The following is a 21240-nucleotide window of genomic DNA, read 5'->3' as shown; positions in this document are numbered from 1 at the left end:
ACTGCAGTGGGTCCAGTGAGGGGGGGAGAACAGAGCAGATGTGGTTTCTGACTAGTTTCTCAAAGCATTTGCTGATGATGGGGGTCAGAGCAACAGGACGCCAGTCGTTTAAGCAGAGTGTTTTTGACTGCTTAGGTACAGGAACAATGGTGGACGTTTTGAAGCATGTGGGGACCACAGACAGGGAGAGGGACAGGTTAAAAATGTCCGTGAAAACTCCAGCCAGTTGGTGCGCGCACGCTCTGATGACGCGGCCGGGAATCCCATCTGGACCCGCAGCTTTATGGACGTTCACCCGCCGGAAGGATCGGGTTACATCCGCTTCAGATACGGAGAGTGCACTAACCTCTGTATCTTCAGCCGCGAGCTCTCTCTCCGTGAGGGCGGTGTTAGTTCCCTCAAAGCGAGCATAAAAGGTGTTGAGCTCGTCCGGGAGAGAGGCAGCGGTGTTCACGGTGGAGTTTGTGTTCCCTTTATAGTCTGTGATGGTGTTAATTCCCCTCAGGGGAATTAATTCCCCTCCACATGCTTCTGGAGTCGGTGGTGTTGAACTGTCCTTCAATCTTGTCCCTGTACTGGCGTTTTGCTGCTTTGATTGTTTTCCGGAGGGCATAACTTGCTTGTTTATGCTCCTCCGCATTACCGGAGTTAAAGGTGAGGGACCGCGCATTGAGTGCCGCGCGAACATCCCCATTTATCCACGGCTTCTGGTTTGGGTACAGCCGAATTGTTTTGGTCGGAACAACGTCATCTACGCACTTCCTGATGAAACACGTTACGCTATCAGCGTAGACCTCGATGTCGTCATCAGAGGCCGACCGGAACATCTCCCAGTCCGCGTGATCAAAACAGTCCTGTAGCATAGAGTCCGATTGGTCCGACCAGCACTGGATGGTTCTGAGGGCGGGTGCTTCCTGTTTCAGTCTCTGCCTGTAAGCGGGCAAAAGTAGAATGGACGCGTGATCTGATTTGCCGAATGGTGGGCGAGGGAGGGACTTGTAACCCTCCTTGAAGGGGGAGTAGCAGTGGTCTAAAACACGGTTCCCTCGCGTGTTGATGCTAACATGTTGGTGGTATTTGGGTGCGATGCGCTTGAAGTTGGCTTTGTTAAAGTCCCCGGTCACAATAAACGCAGCCTCAGGATGCGTGGTTTCCTGCTCACTCACTGACCTATACAGTTCCTTTAGTGCCCGGTCTGTGTCGGCTTGTGGGGGAATATACACCGTTGTGATGATGACCGCGGTGAATTCCCTCGGTAGCCAGAATGGTCGGCACAGAACCATGAGAAATTCCAGATCAGGAGAGCAGAAAGACTTGATAGAGTGTACGTTCCTCTGGTCACACCAGGATCGGTTGATCATAAAACACACACCCCCGCCTTTGCTTTTCCCGGAGAGATCTTTTTCTCTGTCCATCCGATGCACGGAGAACCCCGTGGTTTCGATGGCTGAGTCTGGAATCTCAGCGGACATCCAAGTTTCTGTAAGGCAGATAATGCAGCAGTCCCTCGTGTCTCGTTGGAAAGAGATCCGCGCTCTCAGCTCGCAGAGTTTATTGTCCAGAGACTGAACATTTGCCAGTAAAATACTGGGAAGCGGGGGTCGGTTTGCGCGGCGTCTTACTCTGACGAGTACGCCAGCTCTACAGCCCCTTCTCCGGCCGCGTCTCCGCGGCTGGGCCACCCAGACAAAGGGTTCCGCTGCTGTGTTTGTAAACGGCGTGTCGTCGTTGATGAATTTAAAGTCCGGTTTTCGGTGTGCGATTGCCGAACCAATGTCCAAAAGTGTCTGTCTGTCGTACGTAGTAAGGCAGACAACATCCAAGACAAAAAACACAAAAACTATAAACAGAACAAACAAAAAACTACAATGCTTCAGCAGAGCTTGCGACGTTGCGGCCGTCCTCGGCGCCATCTTGACTCTTGTCAAGTGGTGATGTCAAGATGTGAATGTATGTCGCGTTGTTCAGTATTGGGATGGAGGCAAATTATAGAATTTGTAGAAAAATAATTAATTCAATGCAAAACTGAAAAAAACGCAATTCACAAGCGCGTATTGAACTGTGAATGCCATACCGAACGGTTCAATATTATATTGAGAATTGTGGCATCCCTAATACATACTATTGAGAAACCTCAGACAATGCCCTTACAGAAGGAAAAATTGTTTTATATGATGATGCTTTACTAGCTAATAAACCATAGCTAGCTATTGAACCCAGTAAAGCTACCGAACCTATGAAAAAAAGATAACCAATGCAAGAGTCATCATTTCATACCCTAAGCCAGGTTCATATGTACGATTTTGGCCACGTTTGGCGGTCTGAGACAAATATCCGAATCCTAAAAATTATTTTGACCCTAGGCTAAAATCTGTTGTCTTTGATAGTAAGGTTGACATGCTCACCAACAGCCATAATAAAAATGTAACCTAAAATAAATTAAATGTAAATGGGTTGATGTAAACTCCAATCCGGTCTGATTATCATACAGTCTGACATTAATGCAACTGAGTTCCCACAGCGTGACATCAGGATCATGTTTGCATAGTCTAAAAAGCAACAAATCACAAGATTATAAGCTACACCATGTGTGCCAGCTTTAGTGAAGAGAAAAAACCTCACTGCGAGAGAGCTCTTGTCATTTGCGATGTGGCCAGGAATCAATACGCATGTGCAGACTGTGTCAAATAGTCAACGCTATATATTTACTCCCCTGCATATTGTGTTAGTCTTGATAGACTGTCAAATGTTGACATTTACAATGTGAGTAGCAGTGTTGAGCATAGCCAATCACTGACATGTCTGTTGAGTGCTTGAATGCAATGACCAATTGGAGGAGTTAACACAGAATACACGCAATCAAGATTGAGTGGTTCAGCACTTGTTCACTGGCTAATTCTGTCTGCTAGTGAATACATTCGACCAACAAAGAGTAGAACATGCAATAGATTCATGATGCAGTGTAGTTAGATTGACCACAACAGTTTCCGCTAGAGTGTAGGAGTTTAGCTGAACTGAAGCGTTTGATAGTTTCATGCGTTTATAAAGGGAGAGCGCTCTGCTCACTTACTGTATTCATAAAAGATTTGAATAATTCTGTTCCCATGCTGCGATTTAGTTGCTATACCGGATGCAATCTTTATGTAAAACGGGTCGGATTGAGTATGGAATTAAATTAGTGCTGCTATCGAATGTCAAGTCAAACCTTGTTTTGTATGCAAACTTTACCCGACATACGGTGCTGTGAATATAAGCGAGAATACACGTTTGTGTTTTATTCATAATTGTAGCCATGACGTCCTAGCACAGAAGGACCAAGTGAGTAACACTATATTCTAAAGTTCCTAAAAATAGACAGAGGCATCCAGATATCAGTAGCTGAATAAAACACAAATATAGTAAAATTAACTGGAGTAACACAAAGTGCACAATTACTATATGTTTGATTTTATTAATTAACTAATTCATTATTAATAGATAGCGCATATTTACACTCACCTAAAGGATTATTAGGAACACCATACTAATACTGTGTTTGACCCCCTTTCGCCTTCAGAACTGCTTTAATTCTACGTGGCATTGATTCAACAAGGTGCTGAAAGCATTCTTTAGAAATGTTGGCCCATATTGATAGGATAGCATCTTGCAGTTGATGGAGATTTGTGGGATGCACATCCAGGGCACAAAGCTCCCGTTCCACCACATCCCAAAGATGCTCTATTGGGTTGAGATCTGGTGACTGTGGGGGCCATTTTAGTACAGTGAACTCATTGTCATGTTCAAGAAACCAATTTGGAATGATCTTTGTGACATGGTGCATTATCCTGCTGGAAGTAGCCATCGGAGGATGGATACATGGTGGTCATAAAGGGATGGACATGGTCAGAAACAATGCTCAGGTAGGCCGTGAAATTTAAACAATGCCCAATTGGCACAAAGGGGCCTAAAGTGTGCCAAGAAAACATCCCCCACACCATTACACCACCACCACCAGCCAGCACAGTGGTAACAAGGCATGATGGATCCATGTTCTCATTCTGTTTACGCCAAATTCTGACTCTACCATCTGAATGTCTCAACAGAAATCGAGACTCATCAGACCAGGCAACATTTTTCCAGTCTTCAACTGTCCAATTTTGGTGAGCTTGTGCAAATTGTAGCCTCTTTTTCCTATTTGTAGTGGAGATGAGTGGTACCCGGTGGGGTCTTCTGCTGTTGTAGCCCATCCGCCTCAAGGTTGTGCGTGTTGTGGCTTCACAAATGCTTTGCTGCATACCTCGGTTGTAACGAGTGGTTATTTCAGTCAAAGTTGCTCTTTTATCAGCTTGAATCAGTCGGCCCATTCTCCTCTGACCTCTAGCATCAACAAGGCATTTTCGCCCACAGGACTGGCGCATACTGGATGTTTTTCCCTTTTCACACCATTCTTTGTAAACCCTAGAAATGGTTGTGCGTGAAAATCCCAGTAACTGAGCAGATTGTGAAATACTCAGACCGGCCCGTCTGGCACCAACAACCATGCCACGCTCAAAATTGCTTAAATCCCCTTTCTTTCCCATTCTGACATTCAGTTTGGAGTTCAGGAGATTGTCTTGACCAGGACCACATCCCTAAATGCATTAAAGCAACTGCCATGTTATTGGTTGATTAGATAATTGCATTAATGAGAAATTGAACAGGTGTTCCTAATAATCCTTTAGGTGAGTGTTTAATGCAATATGCAACGACACCTTTATAGGAGCACAGAACGCTACGGTTCTTTCTCATAAGAAAGGAAGCCATGTCAAATCATGAAAGGAAGTTATTTCAACACTGGGTGCCCCGTAAATTTGAGCAAAATAATAATATACTCTGCTGGATGACACGCCCAAAACACTTCTATGCTTGAAACTATGTTGTGTTAGTTTCAATTACATGTTGTATGTGACAAACTCACGACGCTTGCAAAGATGAATGTAGTGCATTTAATGAGAACAGATCAATGCACTGATGTCGGTGGTGAACTTTAAAAACTACGCTGAGCAAGTGAGCATATTAGCATATTTAATTCAACTTTAGCGATCTCATAACACTGAGCCAATGCGATTTCAGCTTAACTCAGTTAATCAAGAAGCCCCAATTAACTGGGTACATGTTGCTTTAAAACCCATGTTTAAGATTTCTTTGCATTCGTGGGGAGAATGATAGAGGCTAATATGCTGTGCCATCTGTTCTGTTCAGATTTTCTAAAACAAAATCATTACCGGTAACCGGTGTCATGCAAATAATTTACGAGGCACTATGGATTGTTTACGACACAAGCAGCAACAACGAGCGATCACATTGCACAAGCACGTGTACATCTCATACAATGTGTCTACTCTATACAGACATGCTTGCGACAAAATTGAGAAAGAGTAAAATACTACACCTGATCGACATCGGAAATGCATAATCATATACGTCATATATGATGAATGCTGATGTAGTGATGATGCCAGAATAGTGATGAAGGTCGCAGCCGTGTCTTTGATAACATGCCCAGATAGTCCTCCATGAAAGTGATTGTTCTGATTCTGAACGCGAGATTTTTCTCTCGTAAGTGAAGGAATCTTGCGTCTGTTGCCGTGACAACCCAATGAACAGAATGATTGGCTGACATGGACTTAAAAAGCCACTGTATTGCACATTATTAACTATAGTAGGACCATCGATCGACCGCTACGGAATGTCTGGCTCGTCAACTGTAAATGTTGGGATCTGCATCTGTGAACTCAGACATGTGTAAGTGACCATCTTTTATACTATGAGAATTAGGACATGATTGGTTAGGCCTGAATGTGATAAGTGACGTAACATTGAATCTTCCTGGCAGAACTTTACGCTAGAGCTTTAATTTCCCCTAGCCTGTATATGGTCCCCAAGTGGCTAGAAATTTCGATAGGTGTAAACCGAGTTCTGGGTGTCCTGCTCTGCCTTTGAGAAAATGAAAGCTCAGATGAGCCGATCTGGAATCTTCCCTGTATGTCATCATACGGGGAAACGTCATCTCTACGGTTACCTCCCCTTCCTCTGCTTTGCCCGCCTAGAGAATTTGGAGAAAATGGATTCAGTTTATTTTAGTCACAATGTCAGCACAGGCTTTACAAAAATACTTTTATGATACAGATTCGACAGCACTGCCACAAACAGTGAGTAACAGTGTTCATTAATGCCTGATCTGTGATCAGTGATTTCTGATGTGTCTAATTATTCAAGTTCACAGACTTTCTTTCTAAATCGTTTAATACTATTTATGCATCAGTGAATCAAGCCAGTGACTAAACGATAAACGTCACATGGTTTCTGTTAGTAGCATGAAACAAATCTGTTATTTAAATGATTACAGACAGCGATCAAAGAACACTCTCTTTATAATGTTCGGAGCTGTCAATCACACATCGCGAGTGTATCTGCACAATTGTCCAAACTCCCGTCATAATGAATGACACTGTTATGCTTCACAATGAAGCTCTTACTGTATTCAAGTCGATATTGTGTTTGCTGTTAGTTGTGGTCAAAGCATTTTGTGAGAAAAAATTGCATTGCAATGACGAGATCACTGCATTCACGCGAACAACAGACTGTCTGTGTACTCAATGCTCACTGCAGCCTTTCATGTGATGGCAAAAGATCTAAAAATAATGCTATAATCAACACTTTCACGATTCGTTCATCTCGACAGCTAGCTGTAATGGTAAAAACTTAGTAAAAGAATTCATGTTACAAAGTTCATAGAATAAGGTGGAAGACAGGGTCGGTGTGGCTGGGACTTAGCCTGGATGCCAGCCGAATTTAGCCCCGCCCACAAATTTTTTTGCTCGGGCAATTCGGTCTGGACTCGCTCCATAGAGGAGTAATTATGCCCGAACAGAAACTGTTCGGACCAATGAAATTGTCAGGGTGGGCTTTAGACGATGTTTGACAGATGATCAACAGTAACGTAATCATCCACGTCATCGAAGGCTCTTGGGTTGAGTTTGTTCTAATCCTAAACGGAGAACTTGTTCGTATATGCATTCACCTTCACTATTTCTCTCAGAAACGATGATCGTGTTGGTAAGTACTCTGTGTATCCTTAAATTATTTTATTACTGGCAAAGAGCGTTTACACTCATCTTTTTCTTGTAACGCTACTTAATCCAGCGTGCGTGCAGACAGGGTTTCCAAGTGTTTTTGCAATGTCGCGCACAATTGCTACTCAAAACTATAGCCCAAAACAATAACTTTCCGGGGGGTTCTCCGGAAAAAAATGGCATTTGGTTGGCAAAATATGTTATTTTGGCAAGGTTGCCTGCTAAAATTCACATTCCTGGGTTTATATAATCACATAATTGGGGTCGCTTCAACCCGCGGACATGGAGAAAAACACGGACATGGTAACACAGTGCAGTTGAGTTCTGTTGACATTTGACAACTAACGTTACGCGTTGCTCCGTTGCTCTGATTGGTTGTAGGTCTATCCAATTGAGGTCTTTCCTGGCTCGGTTGAAACACGCCCCATAATCAAAGCTCAATGGAGCGGTACCAGACTCATATTCTGACTAGAATTGAGTATGGCCACGCCAGGCTAGCTGGGACTCAGAACTGAGTTTATTCAGAACTCTCAGATACAAACAAAATAAATTTGCGCTCACAGCGCTCTCAACAACTCAGTACAATATAACTTTCTCAGCAATCTTTCTCCAGCTCTCCGTCTCTCTGGTTCACGAGTGCCCAGTCTGTCTCTGGTCTCTCTCTGGCAGTGCTTGCAGATCTCACTAAACCACGCCCCCTCCGCCATATAATCTGATACTCCTTTCAAATGCAATGTCAGCCAATCACAACAGTGGGTGTTTTGACTGAAGTCTCACAGCAGACACGCCCCTTGAAACAGAGCATTCAAGCCAGAGGGCTAATATCAGGATAGAAAAAAATATATTTTTATTTCTAAATTATAAAATTTTGTGATGTAAAAATAATACTAACAATATACAGTAAGTACACATCAGGAAACAAAAATCCACGCCATGGGACCTTTAAATAAAACTGCACATGGGTTCAACTCAACTCTTCTCCAGTGGAGTATTGTTACATGCATAATATGACACATTTTTGTTTAAAAAATGTACATTCCAGCTGACATTTGCGATACTCCAACATACTTTTGCGATACTTTTGGATGCACATTGTAGATTGGAAAACAAGATAACCTAAATGCATGAAATTAAAAATATTTACATGTAAAATATATTCACATGCAAAGATCATATTTGTTTTTTTCACTCACTGATACCCACACACAGAAACACATTGCACACACACAAACACATTTACAAGTCCATGTTTGCATTGCAAAAAGTCGAGAATGTCAGTTTAAATGTCCTTCTTATCTTGAGTATGGAAGATTTCTTATTTAAAATGAATAAATAAAACCGTTTAGATGACAAGTTTTCAGTTGGTTCTGTGGTGTGACCAACTAACAATCAGGGCACAACAGGCCTGAAAACATTCGGTGGTCAAAGGATTTAATCAAACAATGACAACGAAATCACTCACTGCTCTTGACTGAATAGCTTTTGTATCTTCAATAATGATTAATCTTTATTTACTTTATACAGAGAAGATTATAATATGCAATGTTATTTTATATTTGATTACTTTATACACAATTTCTGTACCTGAAAACTACTGTTAGATACCTAAAAAAAACCCACATTATTTTATATGCATCTTTACTCTATTGTATGTATTTGTGCTGTTGCTTGTAGTTTGATGTTTGGTTCTTGTTTTGTTTATTTTTATTTGACAAATGTTCTAATTACCCTGAACATGGCACATATCGAACCGTACCGAAACTGTGACCTTAAAACCATGGTACAAACCAAACCGTGAGTAATTTGAACCATTCCACCCCTAACCCCTATGTGTTTATGTTATTTTGACACGTACCACCTACCTAAGCATTGTTGCAGACCATGTACACCCTTTCATAGAAATGGTATTCCCTGGTGACTGTGGCTCTTTCAGCAGATAATGTGTCCTGCCACAAAGGAAAAATGGTCCAGGAATGGTTTGAGGAGCACAACAACGAGTTTGAGGTGTTAACTTGGCCTCCAAATTCCTGTGTGATATTTGTCTTTGTAAAGTCTGTGGGATGTGCTGAACAAACAAGTCCGATCCATGGAGGCCACCTCACAACTTACAGGACTTAAAGGGTTAGTTCACTCAAAAATTTAATTAATATATAGCTGATTCATAACTCTCAGAAGCTTCACAAAGTGTTTTGGTCATAATGTTATGCCTGATCGGTGTGTGTGTATGTATATATATATATATATATATATATATATATATATATATATATATATATATATATATATATATATATATATATATATATATATATATATATATATATATATATATATATACATATTCAAAATAAACATATTTAGGTAATCTGCAGTGGAATGTGATAAAATGATGAAACTCACTCGGATGTGTTCTAGGTCATTAAAGATTCAGGTTTTGTCTTTCACAATGTCTACGGTCTGATCATTAATGATTTCAGAGAAAATCAAACTTAAGTTTCTGTTTAAACAGGTGTACAGTATCATGCCCCATCCAGTGTGCAAGTGCAGGTCATATACTGAATTGCATCTATTGTAATACTTTATTGTTTAAAACTGATTCCTGGCTTTTCAATAACTTCCCACCCTCTTTACTGAATGGTACACCCTAAAGTCTTTCTAAAATAACATTTTCTTCTGCAGAAAAAAAGATTTTTCTGTGTTCTACAGAAGAAAGAAAGTCATACAGACTTTGAATGACATGAGGGTGAGTAAATGATGACAGAATTTCAATTTTGGGTCAACTATCACTTTAAGAAGGTTATTTTAAGTAAACTTATTCATTTCTTGCAATTCTTAAACCTTCATTTATCTTCAACTGGCACCTTAAATTGTGAAATATGAAGTTTCTGTTTCTCTACTTTCATTTTCTCATGAAGATCCTCCCTTTTTAAAAGCTATACAGAGCGCTGAAACAAGCACGTTATTTCATTCACCTCCTGATCAAGGATGGATCTGCAAATCTCAGTTTTTCTTCTCTTCATTCTTTTCACTGCAGGTAAAACGACAAATAGTGTGTGTGATGTTATTGGGTACAAATACAGATAATCAATGTCTCTTTTACTCTTTTTTTATTACTAAAGGACACTCTTTCAGGTGTTATGATTGTTTGGGTCTGACGGGTTCTTGTGCAAATCAAACGGTACAAACATGTCCCAGTGGATTTTCTCAGTGCCAGAGTTTAACAGTAGTGATACAAGTTGGTAAGTCCAATATGACTGAATTTTACATTTATATTTGACTGATGGAGATGCTGCTGTTATTTACTGGAGCTGCGACAGAACAGCTACTTGTTTTTATTTTCTATACAGAGCATTCAACATTAATTTCTGATATTTCATTTTTTTATTTAATTTAATGAGAAAGTAGCTAAATTTTGACATTTATAAATACATTTTCCATCAAAATAATGTGCATTTGAAGTCTGATGCGAGTCTTTCCTGTATCATTCATATTTTTTAGGTTCCATTACTTATAAAACGAAGGCTAAAGATTGTGCTCCTTTCTGTCAAAGTGGGTCCATAAACTTCGGCTTTATGAAGGTGTCTTATTCCTGCTGTAACACGGACCAGTGTAATGCTCAAGATGCTCCAGGTATTGTACTTTAATGATCATGTGTACATAACTTCTGTAAAGTCAACGCTCATTTTACTTCCAAATGACATTCAATCAGAAAATAAAAAGCATGGTGCGGCTCAAATTTCAAAAGTCCAATTTTTTTTTAAGACCAGTATGAATGAAATGTAAGACCTATATCACACAATAAAAAATTAAAAATAAATTAAGGGGGGGGGGGTTAGGACAATTCCAAGGGCCCCTGACTGACAGGGGCCCCAACAAATAGGTAAAAACTAATTTAAACATTTTATTATATTATACACTATATAAACCATCATCATTGAGTATATTTCAAATAACAATAAAATGAATGATGTCTTTGATTTTACTTATTTTGGCAATAAAAGTTAAATATCCCCATTGACCAAAAAGTAAACATCCATATTGACCGACCACCCCCCTGTATCTGCATGAAATGGTTTGGTCCTGCCTTAGCACACTCCACAGTGGCCGCGTTTCCATTACAGATTTGCATAACACTTTTGCGATATTTTCTAAAACGCCATTATTATTAATGGAAGGAGACGTGTGTGTTATCCAAACATTGATGGATTAACGTTTGAATTTGATGGTGGTAGTTCAAAGGTTTTTTACTTTGTTATTTTGGCTCGGAATTTCGTTTGTTGAAAATATAAACTGAATCTAGAAATGCTTTTGAAATGAAAAACGTGTTTAATAAACAAAAAATATTTTTTAAATGAAGACATCGTTTGGAGTGGAGTGTAAAATAATCTGTTCCCTGAGTCCACGGCCTTTGCTGTTATTGTGAGTGTACACAAATAAACGTAGACAGTTTATAGTTTATAATTAGATCTTGCACTTAGCTTTATGGCTAAAAATGACGGAGTATTGTGAGTTTTTTCTACTGTCATAAAGGAAAAAATCCATCAGAAGACGCCGACGACTTCGTTGGCCATGGGTTAAAGAAAACGTAGCCTTTAGTTTCATAGTTAGGCTATGTTTAAATATTATTATTATTTTAATTTCAAATGTTGATTATGAAAAGTGAGCACCATGAGTAAGGCTACATAATCAGATGTGCATAGGCTATGTCTGGGGACATGGATTTTGAGCATGCACTTCATTAATTTTATTTCCTATAAAGTCTTTCTTTAAAATTAATTTCATTTTGTATAAATTGTATCTTAATTTTAATCAATGTTTCATAAACTAATTGGCTGGATTTAATAAACAATTAGGAAATATATCAGTCAATATAATCGTGACATGGGGCGTAGGCGCCATTAATAGCATTGCATGTGAACTGGAGCCTCTCACAGACATGAGAAATATGTCGCTTGAAATGTCTACTTTTAAACGAAACAATTCAAAATGAAAAGAAATAGGCTACTCTCTTATTATGTAATACAATGTGCATTTCTCTCTTGGCGCGTCCACTAGGCCTACTGTGGAGATGCCGAGTCAGCACGTCAGCCGACATGACACAGAAAACTCTAGAGTTTACTTTAGAGTTAGTAATAACAATTCAAATGTCTCCTTGCTATTTTTGACACATTCATAATCAATACTTTTGCCGGATCTTTGTGGCAAGCTTAATGCGTGCGCTTGAGTGGGGATAATAATAACCTATTATATCGGTAGCCTACTCATTTACGGTAATATATTCATATATTACGTGCGCTCGGGTTTAGAATGATCTCACATTTATGTAATCAAATTAATAAAAGTGCTAAGTCAACGAATGGCTTAAATGAACAACTACTATTATATAAAAACCTTTAGTCAGGGATAGCCCTACTTATTTCACATATTTTTGAACCAACATGTCACAATGTGCATTCTGGGATGAGCGAGCAGCGCTGAGCGGAATGAGAAAGCTCGAGTAATAGGTCAGTATTGGATTTTGGATAGCTAGCTTGGCTTGTATGTTTGGTGCAGAATGGATGTGTTAGGGGGCCCCAAACTCATATTCTTTCATAGGGCCCAAAATCGCTAGCGGCGCCCCTGGGTATAGGCTAGGCTATATTAGGTTGCTTTCACTATAAGACCTACAGTAATGCGCAGATCCAATACTGACACACGTCCCAAACTTTTTTACACACAACATAACCGCCAGTACGTAGGCATATTGGCCCTCATTTATCAATCTTGCGTAGAAACGGGCGTATATGTTGGCGTAAGATTATGCTTACACTCCTCTCACCACCTGATTTATGAAGCTGTGCGCACCTCTGAAATCCAGGCGTATGCAAAACCTGCCCTTGATAAATGCCGCGGCTGAAAACGATCGTCATTAGAATAACACGCCCCTATATATTCAAGTCTCTGCCTCCCCCACGCCCTCATTTTACGCCATGGACACACGGAAGACGGCAAAGAAGCGAAACTTCAGCGACGTGGAGATCCAGACCCTCACCACCAGGGAAGTGGAAAAAAAACAAAATTGTTTTCTTGGGAGTTTAAAGAGTGGGATTAAAGGCGCCCACAAAAAGGTGTACGGTGGAAATCCAGTTTAAAAAGCTGTTTGGATGAGAAACCTATCACAATTCATTATTTTACAGCACGTGTTTTGAAATAATTAGCATTTAATTTCCAATAGAGTACCATTCATTCACATTAATAATTGCATGACAATTTGTAAGATTCGTCTTTTTATTATTATGATTTGTATTATTAATGACGCTTATTGTTATTTAGAAGAAGAATGTCTTTATTATTATTATTTATTTTATTATTATTTAAAAGAAGAAGAATGTCATTTTTATTATTTTGTCAGTCTGAATTATTTTCAGTCCCAGTCCGTGTGCAGCTGCCGGGCCTGAAACGTCAAGTAAAGCGCACAGGCTCGCAACTGGAGGAATACATATGCCTACAAATCACACTGCATGAAAAGTGGGATTTTCGACCCCATAAACGCCTGTATACTCCTGGAAATCTCCCTAATTTTCGGCAGTTTTCGACAATTTAGAGGCAGCGAACGTCGCGTTCGTCTGTGCCACAAATTGTCGTAAACGAACCATGACGTAGGTGGAGAGCCCCCCGCTGAGACCGCGCGGAGGTGCGACGCCTCTAATTTGCATATGAATAGCAGCGAAACCAGAGAGTCAACGGCCAGACTTGAATTTACTCACTCACTATTGGCTGAAGCCACTACATTTAAAAAAGAAAAATCCCTCGTGATTGGTTGGCAGATCACTGCAAACCAATCATTATTGGTCCCCCTGGCTCATTATAAATGTAAACCCCAATAATAATAATAATAAATATATAATTTATGTTGTAATAATTTGTTTCATATTAATGTTATTGTGCTATGAAGTATTCATACCATCAAGGAATATATGGGAAAATTATACGGACCGTGCCGTTTATTCAAACAAGGGGCTTCATTTATAAGCATACAGCTGTTCATTCAAAGAAAGGGCTTCATTTATAAAACACAGCGGTTTACTCAAAGAAAGAGCTTTATTGTTAAACACACAACTATGTACAGTGCAGCAGTAATGTCTCGTAATGTAAAGTTCGGCGTGCTCCAGGCTGCGAGAGCGCGTTGGCCGCACAATCCATCCAGACACCCCGTCAACAATGCCGTCTTCCTCGTCAAACATGAGTTCAATGGTCGCGGACTTCCAAACGTCCACCTCATCCAGCACACTCTCGCTTCCAGCAACTGTAATACAATCCATAAAGACAATAAGCAACCTGAAAAATACTCACATTGACAAAAAACGGATCTAATATAATAAATCTTACCCTTTTTCTTCTTGATCGACTCCGAGCTAAACTTCGCAGTTTCAGGTTGTTTGTATCTGAAGCTCCGGCGTGTCGATTCATAATACGTCTTACAGGCAGCTGGAAAACAATTACATGAGACTGGTATTAATAAAAACAGTCACGGTAAAATTAAACAAGGAATGAGAAACACATTAGAAGTTACTTACACACAATTTCGTCATGATCAGCGGTTAAATCTGGACTCGCGGAAATCTCTCCAAGCAGATAAGAGCTCACGGCTTCGTTATGAGGCGAGGATAGTCTGTGAAAACAAAATGTGCAGTTTTAAGCTCGGATCTATTAACGCATCCATTTCCTTATACAGCTGAATAAAAGCATATTCTTTAAATCGTAACGTTACATTACCCATGCTGTGGTTCATAGCGGCTGCAGTTTGCCTCAGAGTTATGAAGACGAAGACAGCCTCCTGAAAATGAGTCCAAAAAGTTCGTCGCGTCCATGCATAGATTGAGTTGAAGACGGTGTCCTGTCATTGTTGATCACGAAAAAGGAAAGCAGCAAAAAACATAAACAAAAGTTTAAAGCTCGTCTTCTACGCGTCATGGCCATGACCTCGACCTCGCACCTCATTGGACTAGGGCTCTGATATGGAACGCGCCCGGGGCCAAATCTCTTTATACGAAACGCGTGACTTATGATCGTTTCAACCTTCAACACGCCCTGTTTTCCGCTTCACGCACAGTTTTAACATGTTAAGAAGACACATTTGAACGTGTTTCTTAACGCGCACTTTCTGTACATGTCGAAGCGTCATATTTTTTTTTTTAAAGCAGATTTACCTTTAGATGTAGCCTAGGCTACATACATATTAATATAAGATATTAATTAATTGCTTAACTGACTACTGTGCTAGAGTAAAGTAGCCTAATGTTACAATGTATATTAAGTAAATGCTTAATATTATACAATTATTATAATTTATCTATATGGGTTATTGTTTGTTTTTTAAAGTTAGGCTATATATAATTTCTAAAAGTATAGGCTAATTTACACAGCACATATTTATAACTGAAAACACACACAACTTTATTCACTTTCACATAATAATGTTTTTGTAATTTGGTGTTTAGTTTGTTGTATAGTTTGTTTATACTGTTCTGTCTCTGTTTTGTTTCCAGGAACATCTGATGAGTGCTATAATAAAATGACTTCATTATATTTAAAATATGTTTTGATATTCATTTTATTTATATTATTAATATTTTATTTACCCATAAACGTGTCTTTAGGAAGCCATAAGTTATAGAGACAAGAATAACTTTTGCCATTTAAATGCCACATTCATTTACTGAGGACCCATACAGCCAATGATCATGTGTGAAAACACTTATACATAAATTGATCACTTAGAAATCAAAACTAAGGTTTGAGAAAGAAAGAATATGCATACAACAAAATATATTGTTTCATAGCAGCTTCAGTAACAAGTTCAAAACAAATTCTGCTGTAAACCGGCTCTAACAAGCCAATATAGTGTCAATATTCAGCTCAAGTGACTTCAGTGTTGATTCAGTTCAGTTGATTTCAGTTCAACTGTAAATTCCATGTTAATCTTGAGTACCTATAGAGTAGTGTTGCGTCCGTCATATCTCTGTAGAGTCTTTAGTTTGATCATATTTATAACGCTGTACCGATTCTTTTCGAAAACACCCGAGCTCATGCAGGCGTGCAGAGCTAAAGAGTCACGGACACACACACACACACACACACACACACACACACACACACACACTACATCATGACATTATCCCTGGATAACTTTCGATTCACTATAAATGCCACCCAGTTGTGCATTGTGTAGTTAGATATATGCAAAAACAACATTTTTGGAAATAGTTAAAATAGTTTTGCACAAAGTGTTGCTTTTGCAAGAGATGTCTGATGTTTTGTGTGTAGAGTTACAAGAAATGGAGCCATGTTTTCAGAAATTGTGTGTAAGCAATTAGATAAAACTGTAAATGAATCCAGTTTATTTTAGTTCAGGACTCATAGTCCAGGTGTTAGTAATCTGTGCTTAATCTTTGTTCCAGGCAACAATTTTTTAACTCACGATTAACTAGATTAAGGCCTACTCTTGTCATAATTTAAACCAGGAAACCACCTATTGAAAATCTGCATTGATAATTCATAAAATGTGGTGTGAGCTCAATTTAAATGACAATTACAGAAAAACACAATCTGACTTAACTATAAACACACAAACTTGTACTTTTCACATTTATGATTAATAGCCATTTAAAAAATCATTCACAGTGCAGGGTGGAAAAATTAATGTTGGTATGTAAACTGTATGCTTTACTTGATTTATTTGTGTGCTTTGGTTCATTGTCTTGTTGCATCACATAACCTCTCTAAAGGTTGAAGACATGAACTGCTGTCCTGTATTTTTTTATTTTTTTTACATAACATTGGTTATCGCTAATGACATACAGAGTAATTAATCTACACTGTGAGCCCGGACAAGTTGAATCTACTTAAAAAATTGGAGCAAACTGGTTGCCCTAAAAATTTAGTAATGTGTACTAAAACGAGTACATTTTACTTAAATTTAAGATAACATTTTAACTTAAACTTTAAACTTGTTTTAGTCAAAAAAATTCAGAACCTAGATAAAACTCCCCCTGCTGCTACTCTGATTTGCATTTGTGTAGCTCACAGCATCTTCATTTACATGATAAAGCCTCCCCTAGAATTAAGGGGAGGGGGGGTCATGGGGGGACAACTGCCAAGCAAGGCCCACGTCAATTTACCACAATTTACGGCAGTTTTCGGTGTTGCCTGCAAATTGCCGTGCACAGTCGTAAACCTGAAGTTTCACGGCAATCTACAGTGTCACATACTGACGAAAATCCCACTTTTCATGCAGTGTCAAATGCTTTGGTAAAGTCACACAAATTAAACATTGAAGTCCATGTTGCACACAAATAAACACTGAAGTTTATAATTACTATATCCCTATTCGCACGGGATTAGTAGCCTATTATGTGGGAACCTCTGGTGATTTGTAATAATTGCAGAGAATGTCTGTGATCTTAATCCCATGCGAATCGGCCATGTCTGTAATATGTAAAGTAAATATTCCCCCGCAATTTACCTACCATATTTCGCCAAACACCGAGGTCCCGTGATAACATTAGTCCCGTGCGAATCGGCATCCCTGTGATTTGGCCGGGATTAGGCGGATCGTATATCATTTTTGCAAGGTTTTTGTGTCCTGTGCGCATTTCTATCTTTATCTTTCACGAAAAATGGAGCTAGGCTGCATATAATGCGTCCCGTTATGAAGTCCCATGCGGCCGCGCGGATTACTTTCACTTTAGAATGAGCACCAATTTGGGAGTAAATTGCTTGAATGATGTGTTTAATATTATTCTTAATGAAAAACACAAAAACAGAACAGTACAATGACAACTCGCTTAAATGGGCACTTTTACATTTAGCTTTGAAACTGAATCTTCCGTCGTATATTGTTATTATATTGCTCAGTTACGTTTTTAATTGCGTCTGTTCTCTAACTGAACGAAATTATTTGTATTACTATAAAACAATCAAAATGATATCGATACATCTGTTTATAATTTCATACAGCTATATCTATAACAAAAAAACATTTGAGTAAAATCACAGCTTATCCCGTGCGAATGCGCCACGCAAAATTCAGATGTGGGGGAGTAATTTCTAAATCACACGAGGTCCCCAGATAATAGCGTACTTATCCCGTGTGAATAGGGCTTTAGTTGTTGTTGTTGTTGTTGTTTTTTACAGTGGGTCATAATATAGCATATCTTTTTCAGTGCGTTTTGTGGTGTTAGGAATTGTTTTTCTGCGCATTTTTGCACTAACTCAAAACGTGCGTACACCACCTCCTGAGCTGGCGTAGGATTTGAGCGTGCCGTACGCCAACGTCCATATTGATAAATCTCAAAGTCACCGTGGTTTTGGGTGTACGCCAGGTGTACGCTGGAAATTTGGTGTATGCACTTTTGATAAATGAGGGCCAATGTGTGTATTTGATCGTTCAAGGGCAATAAGCCTAAATAGAACACATTCGGTATACTCGCGCGCACTGACAGGCGGCAAACACCTGCACAAAATCCACAGCCAGCCTGACATCGGTCTGTGTATCAGTATCGAACTGAGTTTGGGGTTTACATTGCTTTTATTAACTCTTTTTTAGTGCGCAATCACTTTGCCCGGTCCTTGGCGCTTATGCAAGATGGCAGGTGAGAAAGATTCGCCTTTGCTTTCACGATCACGGAACCGGAAGAGCTGGAGAACTGTGATTTGAAGAATAAAATTTGTTTTATGTGTCTGTGGTACAATCCAAAAGAGACTTGCGCCAATATAACACGAAAGCAGATTGGCTGCAATATAAGTTGCATGTTGGTCTCATTTGTAGTTGTAATACAGCAAACTATATTTGGACTAGCGAAAGAAAGAACACAACAACCCGGAATAAAACACACATACACACACACACACTGCAGGAGCATTTCAATGAGCAATAGAGGTAACGTTACATGGACGTAGGAAAATTAAGACCTGTTTAAAATTATTTAAGACCTAGAACTCAATACTTCAGCGAATTTAAGAGTTTTTAAGGCCTAAAAAGTAGATTTTTAAATTTAAGACTTTTTAAGACCCCACGGGAACCCTGCGCTAAAGGAGTCTTGTTATATTAGATATTTTGTAGATAAAAAAAATGATAATCGTTCATTGCAGATCCCTCTAATGTGCCGAATGGAAAGACATGTTACTCCTGTGATGATTGGAGCTGCTCAAACACAGTGAGCTGTTCAGGGACTGAAGACCGCTGCATTAAAGCAACATGTGAGTATCTGTAAAAGGAAGAAGATTAAAGTCATAATTTTTTTGTACAGATCACATATACCACATATGCCCAGCTTAGACGGAATTAATCTTTCTTTTCTTTCTTTTCATCAGGGATTGCTGGAGGCAAGTCAGTAAAAGGCTGTGCCTCTAAATCTATTTGTGATGTCACAGCATTTAGTAATTTTAAGGGCATCTCATGTTGCGAGGGGAACCTGTGTAACTGTGAGGGGAACCTGTGTAACGGTGCTCAGAGCATCACCCAGAGCTTCCTGTTCCTCTGCTGTTCTCTGCTCTCCTACTTCCTGCTGCACTGAATCCAGCAGCTCTTCAGATTCTACAGTGAAACACGCTGCACTGAATATATAGCTTGTATTTCTTTGTACTATCTTTGGTGTTCTGGGCTCATATTTAATAAAGCTGCAAAGAAGTCTGGAAAACATTTTGCAATAATACAAATATTTAATTTCTTCAAAATAAAATTTCCATAAAATTAAAATTAAAGGAGGGGGGGGGCATACTTTCATGCATACTGAGCTTTTTACACTGTTAAAGACTTGGATTCCCATCCTAAACATGGACAAAGTTTCAAAAAGAAAAGTTGGACGTTTGATGGAGGATTTCTGTGCCAAAAATACTCCTTCCGGTTTCTCATAAGTTTCTGAAAGTTTTTTTGAGTATGGGTATATGTGACATCAGGTGGGGCGGAATGTCCTTGTACGGGCCGTACGGGCTCTTCTCCCTAGAGCGACAGAGCAAACGCTTTAGAGAAGCGGCTGCGCTGCAGTCACAGGACTTCACGAAATCAACGTCACCAAAGCAAGACAACCCTACACAGCTTCCCTAATAACCCAGCGTTAATGGGACAGTGGATGGAGTTTGTTTTTCCGGAGCAGGAGTTGTGCAAGTGTTTGTTTTTTTCCCTGAATTTCGGCGACGATGGTTTATACACATGGTACAGTTGAACTCCGGATTTGTAGCTTGTCTAATGCTGAAAGATGTAGCAATCCCAGCAATTAAGGTTCACGGTCGTGTGTTGGTAGCAGGCGCTGAGTAAAACTGCTTCAAATCTGTTGTTAACTATCAATTCCATTGTTTGTCTATGTAAACATGCATAGCTCAATGCAATAGCTGCGCACGCTCGTCATTCTTTAGCTCTGCCCGAACGATACGCCCCCAGACACTCTGCTTTTTCCGGAAAGACTCGGTACAGCGTATCTTTCTTTTATAAATGTAATAAAACTAAAGACTTTTCGGAGATATGAAAGATGCAATACTACTCTATACACTCTAAAAAATAAGGTTCTATATGGCACCAAAATGGTTCTTGGCTCGTAATCCTTTTTTAGTGCTATATAGCACCAATTTTGGTGTTTCAGTTGTTCTTCAGCGGTTCTTCAAGGGTTCTTCACCGGTTCTTTGACTAAGGTGCTATATAGCGATAAGCATTCAATATTATGAATGCTTATTGTTAGATGTACGTGCAACATTTCAGCCATAAATAAAATATAAATGTTAGCTTATCTTCATTAATGGTCTAGCGATGTATATTCATGCAGAAATAATTAAATAATGTTTGTATTTTAAAAAACATGTATCATATGTCATTCTGTTTAGTGAGTTGGCTCATGATTTATGTTTCACGCTTCAGACCTTACATTAAGGGAAGATAGGCTGTGTCCGAAAACTTGGACAGTGACTTGTTGCCTCGCTGCCCTATCAGGCAATGACTTTGAAGGCAGCGTTTGCACATGAAGGCACCTCATGAAACTAATTTCAGACAGACTTCTGAGGCAGTGTAACGGTTTAATGATCTACAGCAGTGGTTGCCAACCCATCGACCGCGGTAGATCTTTATCACTATCCCTGTAACTCCCAAAAATAACATTAAAATTATCACAAAAAC

The 21240-nt window shown here is 39.4% G+C and overlaps 2 protein-coding genes across 2 annotated transcripts; one reads left to right on the top strand and one right to left on the bottom strand.

The window, feature by feature from the left end:
* The first annotated feature begins 10060 nt into the window (after nucleotides 1–10060).
* LOC307137328 (urokinase plasminogen activator surface receptor-like) lies at nucleotides 10061–20918 on the top strand. The gene is made up of 5 exons (XM_079834934.1): nucleotides 10061–10128; nucleotides 10214–10333; nucleotides 10593–10724; nucleotides 19227–19334; nucleotides 19449–20918. Exons 1-5 carry the CDS (start codon nucleotides 10080–10082, stop codon nucleotides 19649–19651), a joined length of 612 nt encoding a protein of 203 aa, XP_079691060.1. The 5' UTR covers nucleotides 10061–10079; the 3' UTR covers nucleotides 19652–20918.
* Nucleotides 13498–15026, bottom strand: LOC307137824 (uncharacterized protein; the record flags this gene model as incomplete). Its single annotated transcript, XM_079835788.1, has 5 exons — nucleotides 14850–15026; nucleotides 14651–14745; nucleotides 14463–14561; nucleotides 14270–14379; nucleotides 13498–13560 (listed from the first exon to the last, which is right to left on the bottom strand). Exons 1-5 carry the CDS (start codon nucleotides 14975–14977, stop codon nucleotides 13498–13500), a joined length of 495 nt encoding a protein of 164 aa, XP_079691914.1. The 5' UTR covers nucleotides 14978–15026.
* Nucleotides 20919–21240: the final 322 nt, after the last annotated feature.

This window comes from Gobio gobio (assembly GCF_949357685.1).
Source record: "Gobio gobio genome assembly, chromosome: 14".
In the NCBI taxonomy this organism is placed as follows: Eukaryota; Metazoa; Chordata; class Actinopteri; order Cypriniformes; family Gobionidae; genus Gobio; species Gobio gobio.
The sequence above is the reverse complement of the archived record's forward strand: the minus strand, read 5'-3'. Positions and strand labels throughout refer to the sequence as shown.

Bases quoted from the DNA above. Each gene is read 5' to 3' on its own strand.
- LOC307137328 (XM_079834934.1), top strand. From the start codon at position 10,080: ATGGATCTGCAAATCTCAGTTTTTCTTCTCTTCATTCTTTTCACTGCA. The intron at 10,334-10,592 runs GTAAGTCCAATA...CATATTTTTTAG, and splicing joins AACAGTAGTGATACAAGTTG to GTTCCATTACTTATAAAACG. The intron at 10,725-19,226 runs GTATTGTACTTT...CGTTCATTGCAG, and splicing joins TAATGCTCAAGATGCTCCAG to ATCCCTCTAATGTGCCGAAT.